Source organism: Culex pipiens, chromosome 3 (assembly GCF_016801865.2).
Source record: "Culex pipiens pallens isolate TS chromosome 3, TS_CPP_V2, whole genome shotgun sequence".
Taxonomy (NCBI): Eukaryota; Metazoa; Arthropoda; class Insecta; order Diptera; family Culicidae; genus Culex; species Culex pipiens.
In genome coordinates, this window is record NC_068939.1 from 89,186,218 (window position 1) to 89,196,225 (window position 10,008).

Consider the following 10,008-nt stretch of genomic DNA (forward strand, 5'->3'; position numbering starts at 1 on the left):
TTTTGATTGAAAATTTGATTTTACATCGAAAAATGAAGATGAAAAATTTTTGCGACCAATATTTCGATTTTTTTTTAAAAATCAGTATTGATTAAAAAATTCATAACTCGGTCAAAGATATTTTGCTCAACCTGGAAATATCTGAAAAGTTGGCATTTGATGTCCTCTAAAATATATCAAAAAATAAAAAAAAATAAAAAAAAGTGTTTTTTGCAATCAAGTTTCAGTGACAAAAAGTGAAATAAAAAATCACCAAAAATTTTTTTACCATGTATCATTTTTTTCAGTGTACTCCATATCCATACCTACAACTTTGCCGAAGACACCAAATCGATCAAAAAATTCCTTCAAAGATACAGATTTTTGAATTTTCATACAACATTTTTGCATGGACAGCTGCCAAATTTGCATGGAAAAATATATGGACAAACTAATGATGCCAAATGGCTTCTTTGGGCATACCAAAGGCACCAGAAAAGTTTCAGTCGGATTAAAAAATACAAAAAAAAATGAATGACCGAAATCTGGGAGAACTGCTCTTATACAACTTTGTCGAAGAGTGCAAAACGGTTATTAGCGATTGAAAAAGACGTCAAAAGAAAAAAAAATGACAGAGACAAATTTAAACTCAAAAAAGTTGTAGCAAAATAGACTCAAGAATCAGAAAAAAATTTAAGCATGTGAAATACCGTCATCTGAGCCGAATCGGGACACTTAAGGCGAATTAGGACATCAGTTTTAGCAATGTTCCAGCCTAATTTTTTGGTATTTTTGAGTGATTTCGATTAGACCAGATTCAAAGCAACAAAATTTGTGCATTTATTTCCAAATTTGAAGCTTTTAAGTGCTCTTAAACATACTGTTCCAATGCAGACTGTAGTCCCGATTCACTCCAGTTGACGGTACTTTAAAATAAAAGAAGAACACAATAAAACAATAAAAGTGAAGTTGCTTAAATTATCGTGGGGAGCATGGGGCATTCAAAAATAATTCAACTTAAAATTACCACACTTGAGAACCACCATAGAATATCAGCGAGTTATGTGAAAAACAAAGCTGTGTTAGGTTCCGTGTTCTAAGATCATCGCATCGACGACATAGCCTTTGCAAAATGCAGTCAAGTATGATAAGATGTTAGCAAAACAACAACAAATAAATAACAAAACAAGTGCACTCCATAGCTCTCCCACTGCGAATGTGTGCAAAACAAAATGTGTTTTTGCTCGCTTAAGAACAGTTCGCACTAACATGCAACCTGCTGCGTCTTCTCGATCCTCCTCGAAATTTCCTAGTATCTCGGGCGGGTTGTTCTCGACTCAGTCGCCAAGTGGGAACGCCTCGGACCGGTGAAGGTCATCCAACCTTGGCTTGGTTCCGCCGCGGGATGCCGGAAAGTTCAGTTGGAAGTGCGCAATTATCTCATAAAGCCGCGGTATGACATGAATCTGCTTTGTTTCCTCCGTCGTCGTCGTCGCGATAAAATCTCCAAACAACCGGGTTTCTCGCGTGTTGATGAACAAGTATGTGATTGCTTCTGAAGTCGAGAGTTTTCTCCGAAATGGAAGGAGAGGTGATCATATGATTTCACCTTGCTGTTGTGTGACCACCATCGTCACACGCGATGGGTGAGAAATCTCGACATGTTGGGAATTTTTCCGAGTAATCTCCACAGCCCAGATATGAGGTTTCTTGGCTCAGGAAGCTGGCTTAAGGTGTCGACAGAGACTCCAACTTCCATCCACCACGTGAGACCTAATTACATGTATGGTTACAGGAAGCTGGTTGGGGAGAACCCTAATCTTCGGAGATCTCAAAATTGCCTTGCACCCTGCGAGGCTTCCTCCCCGCGAAGCATACCAGCTAATGATATCTATCCGTATCTTTCGAACCACGCTCCGTCGGCGGCACCGAGGTAACGTTTAATTTTCGGAAAAGTTCTTGACCTCGACCGCAGCTGGAGCGTTGAAGTCTCCCGCCTGAACACAGCGAAAGACTTGGCCACGCTGGCAGACGATGAACCCCCGCACTCTGCCTGCTGAGAAGTTCTATGGAAATATGCAAAACACATATTTATTTTAAGAGAAAAATTTAGTAGACGTTTATTAATTTTCTTCCCGTAAAAACCAGAACTGACATTTTCAATTTCAAAACTAAGGCTTGAGCCGAAATTAAGAATCATTTTACTTAACTTATATTTTTGGAAAATATTTATATTTGCATTATTGGGCCACTTAACATTTTATTTTCCGAGTAGGAAAAAATTAAATTTGTATTTAAAGTTTTTGTCCATCGACCCTGGAAGGATCAACAACAAACTTCAAATTTTCAATCCTGATTTTCTGATACATGAAAAATTATCACAAAGTGATAAAGGCATGATTACAGTTACGCTCTTCCATAAGTTTGCAGAAAAATTATGGTTTTATGGAAATATATAACATCTTTTTCCGCTCTGTGGATCAAATTTTTTTAATGGCTTAGAGTGTGCGATTTGTTTGAAAACGTAAAATGTAACTTTACAAAATATTTTCTTGACAGTTTACTATTGATTGTATTGTTAATACAAACAAAAATCTCAATAATTATTTTATGTTCTTGATTGTTGGAAAAGTTAAAGAAAAGTTAAAAAAAATAAAAAGTAAATTGTATGTATGTATTGAAAGACCCCTAATTTGCCCAACCTTCATGTCTGACTCTCCAAAGAACTGCTCTGTTGCAGACCAGCAAACTCGCGGCAGGGTGCTAAATATAAAAATGACGCGATCGAGGGGCTACCCTCGGTGGGAAGCTTCCTTTGGGCGCTGCTGAAATGCGCACTCGATCAAACGGCTGGAGGCAGATTTCCGCCTGCATGACAATTGGCTTCGCTGCCGGTGAACCGGTTTTTGGCGAATCGGAGGTGGTTTGATCCAAATACACGCGTTGACTTAAATCGGAGACCCAGACGTATTTTTAGAACTTCAACGTGAACCGAACTAAAAAAGCGATACGCGACTTAAAAAGCTCAGAAAATTTGGTTGAGTAATAGGTTCAGTTTGCGAATGGAGGTGGTGATGGTGACTTTACGGCTCACCTTGGCCACCTACCGGCAAGGTGGAGCTGCTGCTTTTTGCGGTTGGAATTTTAGAGGTAGTTTGCGGAATTAAGGTGGGAACTCTCGGAGGTATTTTAAATGATATCTAGCAGAGTAGCGTATACAATATCTGCGTGTTTATGCTGAAACAAAATCTTGTGACCCTCTACAGGCCAATTTTTTTCGAATTTTTTTTTTCGCGTGTTCAGAAGGTAATTTTGAGCAACTTTTGTTCAACGAAAAACTTCTTCTAAAACTACTTCTCTTGTTTTATGTTTTTCGTGACATTTTTGCTTGTTTTTCACAATTTTTGCTATAGAATGGCACCATTATCATTTAAATTGTAAAAAATACTTCTTTTTACCTACAATATAGGAAATGTTAGTAAAAACACAACTAAAGTTGACCCATAAAAAATGACATTTTTAAAAGCATTGGCAAAGTCAAGTAAAACAAGTCAAACTTCCAACCCTAAATTTTTTTAAATCTCTCTTTTTTCAATGCTTTTTAAGATCGAAAATTGGTTGAAAAATGTTTTTTTTGTGAATTTTTACATCGAGGCCCGTCTAGAGGCGGGATTTGGTTGTAGAGGGTTAAGACGAGAATTATCAAGAAATGATCAAAAAACTGATTTTTAAATTTTGAAATTGACTGGTCTTAAGAAGCTTAATTTTCAAACTACATAGTAAAAAAAAGTTTGAAAGGTTGTAAATTTGAAGGTTGAATATTATTTTGTGTAATTTTACCGAAAACAGAATGTAAATATTGCGCGTATTCCCCAGAAAGACACGCGGCAAACCAGCTTCGAATCGACGCGCCGCACTTTCGGCAAATGCGTGCTGTCAAATCCCATACTGCGCGTTTTGTTGATCTTCTTCTTCGAATCGCCTGGAATTATTACCAGGTATGTTTTATATTGCACCCAAAATACAGAAAATCGTTGGCAACAATGTCTATGGCATATAAAATCTGTCGAACGTCGAACGCATTTTGGGCCAAATTCGGTCCTAAAATTAAACTCTTAATTTGAGATAGTATAGTTCATAACGATAAGTGTGACAACTGGCCAAAGGAATTTCAGCTAAGAACGCGTTTGACACACGTACATACGTTCAACCAAATATCAGGACAGCGCACAGAATGGTCAACCAAACAAAACGTGTTTGTTATTGTTTACATTGCGTGTTCTCGTTTTTGTTTGTTCAAGGTCAAACATTGAAACGCATTTTTCTCGAAACGTCAAAAAGCTACGTTCGACAAGATAGCACGACAGCGTCGAATTGATGGCTAATTGTGACTTAAGTCATAATCAGAAGTCTGATCTATGATCGAAAATTGGTTAAAAGTTCAATAATTACCTAAAAATATTTTAGTTTTATTTTGAACTTGTTCTACGTCCGTTTACAAATGACTGACTATCAAAGACTTGTGACTGTGAGATATCACAGTTTAAAAATGCAGGTTTAGAAAAATTCACAATTGCCCGTGGGAGTCGCTCAACCTGCATTCCTGTCACTCATGAGGTCTGCACAGCTGATTCCACGTAGATTTTTCCCGCCAGTAATGACAGGAAACGTTGACAAACGGAATATGTGCCAAAATCATAAGTGGTTTTTAACATATGAAGGGAAATCATCGTGAACTGGAACTGCCGGTCGTTAGCCCGGGTAAAGTGGAAACGTTGAGATGATTGTTGTCCTCTGCTCTCATCTCGCAAAAAGCCATACAGAGAACCACGTCCCATTCAACCGGCTCCGTGGCTTAATGGTTACGGCTTCTGTCTCCCAAGCAGAAGGTTCAGGGATCAAATCCCGGTCGGGCGGTACCTTTGAAATTTGAATCAGGAATCTGACTATGAATAAAAACTAAAATGAATCAGGTGGGATTCGAACTCACACCTTTGGATTGGTGGTGGTCTGGGACGCTAAGCAGTCGGCCATCAGAAGGTTTACAAACTTGCAGTGAATTGATCCGTAGTGTTGAAACATGTTATCTCTTTTTCTTATATTATTAAATACGCGCTGATCCCTGATTTGCCTGAGGGGATTGGAAGTCTAAATATAGATCGAGTTTCCTTCAGATGCTTGCTTCTATGTTTAGGCGGGGCCAAACAATGCCCAGCGACCTCGGAATTGGACCGCAAGGAGCTCTGTCATTCTGAAACGGGTCGTTGGAAGCAGCGCGAGGGCTATCACCACCTAATACCCGGGACTGAGATAAGCTGTATCAGCATTCGGCATGTACACAGTCTGATACAAATTATACTTTCCCATAATTTCGCTACCGGTTAGTGGGTATTGGATTGGACCACACACACACAGGTTTAGAAAAAATCACAATTATCGGATCGGATAGTTTTTGATTAAAATTGTGATCTTTGATTGTTTTGATAGGATCAACAAAACGATTTTGTTAAGTATAAGTTGAACAAATCATGCGATTCTTGTACACATTTTGGAATTGACACCATTCCGTCAATTTTAAATTCACAGTAAATTTTTGAATATTCGTCATAGTCATTGCATCATACTTGAATAATTCATGCAAAATGATTCAAATAAAAAAAAGAAAGACGTCGCACCGCTTTCTCGCGCCTGCAAGCATGACATCATCCTTAGAAAGGAAATGGTTATTACCACTGCCGGCTGAATTTGACGTGCGCAGCGGCGGCGGACAGCATTCAAAATTGCCAGTACGAATCGCAGTCGTAAATGTATTCATCGACAGCTCGTTTCATTTCAGAATTATAAACGCACACACGAATCAACTGTCTTGCAAGTCGTCCCGAGAGGTAGAAGTTTGAACAAAAAAAAAAATAGTCAAGCAGACAAAAACTAGTTTTACGCCTGAGGAGTAAATTGCAACAGTCGAAGAGTGAGACCGTAGTCGTAGCCACTAGCACTAGCACCACTACAACACACAGATGAATAAAATCCACTAAACCACTATCCATAAATGGACGCAACGCCGCCATTCAGTCCGCAATCGCGCGGACAGTCTGCACTGTTTGCGCGAGCAAAGTTCGTCGTCTTTGTGATATTTTGTCGTACTTTGGTTTGTACTGTGGTGACCTTTTGAGACCCACAAAATTTCTTTCCATGTTTGAGATAATAATTTGATCTAAATTTCCACATGTCTAACTTTTTGTCAGAATCATACTTCCCTCAAGATAGCACAACGGTGACGAAAAAAAGACACACTCAGTGTTGAAATCCATTCATTTCTTTGTTAAATCAATAAACTAACGGGTCGGTTCTTGTCGTCTGTCGTGTTGTCGATTGTCAATGTATCGCGCGAACAGTGGACGAACACACTCGTATCCGGATCTTACGGATCTCCAGCTCCAAATAAGCCGTGTGCGCGCGTGGGCGATCCAGTCCCCCTTCCAGCTATGACCTTCAGCTCACTTACCTTTTGCATCGCAGACCAGCACAACGCTGCAGAGGCCGACCAGTATGGTCAGGCTGACGTGAATCAGCGCCATCTCTCGAGCGGTTCTCCTTCAACGGCCTAAGTTGGATGTTTGTTGCTTCCAGAAGTGGCCACTTCTCTTGACCACAATACAAAGTATGAGGTGCTGAATGAGGCAGACAAAAAACACACACACGAAAAACTTCTTTTAGAAACAACTTCACCAATTGCTGTAATTGCTTGCTTGCTGCTTCTATCCGTTTTTTAAGGTTATGTAACTGCAGTTAAAGGCTTCTTTTTCCTCGCGCGCGGGCCAATTTCGGTACGATTCCCGCGGGTCCACACACCGTCGTGCTTCGAACGGTCACTAATTTTTCATAACTTGCTGCGCGGCACACACTGACTAACAGTCGATATCGAAGTAAACGCTATTTTAGGGTATTGTGTTGGTAGTTGGTCGGTTGAGCAATTTGAGGACACATTACTTCTTAAGCTGTTGAATTTTACGCACTGTTCTGCAAGTATTCGAATTAACAATTGATTTAACTGATGTTTTTTTTACAGTTTCAAAAAAGAGTTACTTTTAAATACACTCACAATGTTACTAATCGAATCGTATCGGGATAACTATCCAACTGTAAGTAAATTTTGCCGTTTACAATGGCATACATATTAAAATTTTAAAATGTTGCCAAATCACTCACATTTTTTTAAATTTTAATGCAGAAAAATAAATTGACAAGGCAACATTTAACGATGGATCAACTATGATCCCCTTGGGACAAACTGTCAAGTCGGATGCTTTACGCAAGAAGGGCTGCGAAGTTTATTTTTAAGAATTGGATTAAAAATCTATTTTAAATCCTTTTTGGTCGTACAAAAGATCATCGTACTCAGAAAAATATGCGTCGTGAACCATAATGTCACAAATTTAAGCTTAACTTTAGGACCCGATTGTTGAATAATAAATATTCAAAACAGTGGCTGAAAGCCATCTTTAAAAAGTGCTATTAATTCTACTTTAGTAACAATATCACTGGCCAGTGCTGCCAAATAATGAAACTAATTATCTAACAGAAAGGATATAAACATATTAATTTGTACAGATGTAAAGAACTGTAGTTTGCAGAAATAATTTTTATCAAAATTTTCATATCAATGAAAAGTTGTAAAAATTCTAATTCCAGCATTGCAAGGTCATTAACTCTGGAGCAATACAATTTTTGTTAACAAATCCAAATTGTCAATAGGACTTCATCATTTTCAAAAAAGGACTTAATAGACCGCAATTCTTATCAAATTACACTATGAACCCATGTATAAAGGAAAATGTGCACACGGATAGAAATCCTGCAAGCAAGTCTGGTAACGTTGAACAAAACAAAACATTGAAATGTTTTCAATCATCATTTTTTTACGATTTTGGAAACAATGTTGTCGAATAATCGTCAAAATCGTATAAAAATGTGGCCGATTTGGAAAACTTGTAAGCAAATCCGGTAACAAAAACATAGCGTTACCGGATTTGCTTAAAAGATTTTTATCCATGTATATGAAGCCTAATTAGGAAGTTCATCACGAGTGATGTTATGATGCGGATTCTTTTGGCAAAATCTTTAACATCTTTTAAAGTATGGCATTCAAATTTACATCGGAATAATTTTTTACCTTGTGAATGCATTACAACAAAAAATCTTAATGGAATTATTGGACTTAACGAAAGCATATTTATGTTTTAGGGAGCGTTCTTTTATTACGTAACGCAAAATTTGGGATTTTTGACCCCCCCCCCTTCCCCCATTCGTAACAGATAGGCGATCCCCCCCCCCTGTAACGCGTAACTCAAGGTCTTTTTGCATTTTTTATGAATTCTTGTATGAAAATTTTGGGTTACGTAGCATTTCGTAACAGACACCGACACCCCCTCCCCCCCTAAATGCGTTACGTAATAAAATAACGCTTCCTTTTTTGTTCATTCGATTACAACTAACGTTCTCCATAATTTGTGATAATTAATTTTATTTAAAACCAAAAATGTAGTACAATATTGATATTATTTCATTCAATAAGTCCATTCTCTTTTCTTTATCATTAAGTGCAATCTTTTTAAAAGCTAAGTGCTATTGGTTTTCTCGGTGGATAGAACCTTTTGAAAAAAAAAATGTGAAAGATATGATATTAATCTTAACTGGTTGAAATGTAAATTAAGTTGAGTAATTTTTGCACTACATTTTAAAAATGAAACTGTAAGCTAAAGATTTATGAATAATGTCTTAACTGAAAGATAACTACTTTCATCGATACAAAAGTCATCCAATCAAGACAGTTCGAATAAAAACAATAATTATTTAATTGACATGTATTTGATTTTTTTTTGTAATTGTTATTAAAACCACCCTCCAACTACTGGCTCAATACCCTACTTATTGAGCAAAAAAAAGCACAGTCCAGCTTCTTTACAAGTCACGACATCGATCGATCGCGGGAGTCTTGGGGACCATCGCCGGGGACGGAACCCCGCGGCCAAGAGCCAGAAAGAGGCTAAGCAGCGCAGAGCGCGATATAATAATAACGCACGCACTTTGATTTAAGCCAAAGCCTTCTCCCGCCGCACAGATTTATTACACGCGAATGATTCCAGCAATCAAACGAAGAAATAGTACAGAAAAAAGCAGCAGCAGCAACAACAAAACATCACACCAAACTAGTTGAACGCGAAAAAAGTGAAATACAGCCAAGTGGTAAGTACTGGATGAAAAAAAAAACAAGATCCATACAACACAAAACCGGGAGAAGTGAGGAAAAAATAGTTTTTAAATTAAACTTTCTAATTACGGGCAACACTGGGAAAAAGAGCGAAAAAATCACAGATAATAAGAGAAGAACCCACACACACACGAACACGCGCACACAAGCTGATATTGTACGCCTCGACGACGATTCCGACTTGGAAGTCACGCGAGAGAGTGACTTGAACGCGCGCGAACGACTTGAACAACAAACAACGAAACGGGTTGGTGAGCGCGCACCTCCTTCTGCGTTAACGACTCAGAACAGACTGCCGTGCGGAGAGCAGCAGCAGCAGCAGCAGAGTCTGAAAGAGGCTCTCCTATAGAGTGAATCGCATTCGACTCGCTTCTCTTTCTCTTAAAAATGGCTGTGTCTTGAAGACACAATCGTTATGCGTCATATCTTGGTGAGGTTGTGCTCACTTGATGAAATTGGATTTTTTGAAAAAAGGTAAACTACTTTTTTTTGTTGATGAAAGCGGGAAAATTCCAATATATTCGAAAGCTTTACTATTTCTTTTAAAAACACGGTAAAAATTTTTATAACTTTTCGAAAAATTGGGATCAATTAAGGGTCATCAAATCTCAACTGTGCACGATCTTTCTCAAATTTTGCAGGGCTGTTGATACTTTCAAAACATGCAAGAATCCCAAATTTCATCCAAATCGGACCACCCCCTCCATGTTTGTACCTCCAAAAAAAAACTCGCCCCAAGAAATCGTTCCCTCTCCTTT

General features: G+C 38.3%; 1 protein-coding gene across 6 annotated transcripts in view; it reads right to left on the minus strand.

Annotated features, from left to right (window-relative positions):
• The window catches only part of LOC120423769 (uncharacterized), a 127,571-nt gene extending 118,028 nt beyond the window's left edge, over nt 1–9,543 (minus strand). Inside the window, exons 1-2 of one of the 6 annotated variants that reach the window (XM_039587688.2) lie at nt 9,381–9,543; nt 6,485–6,650 (exon numbers count right to left, since the gene is read on the minus strand). In XM_039587688.2, the coding sequence (XP_039443622.1) occupies nt 6,485–6,557 (73 nt within the window). In that variant the 5' untranslated portion in view covers nt 6,558–6,650; nt 9,381–9,543. Of the gene's footprint in view, nt 1–6,484; nt 7,000–9,319 lie in introns of all 6 variants that reach the window. The other 5 variants (XM_039587683.2, XM_039587686.2, XM_039587685.2 and 2 more) reach the window with 5 other exon arrangements.
• Between the last annotated feature and the right edge of the window lie 465 nt (nt 9,544–10,008).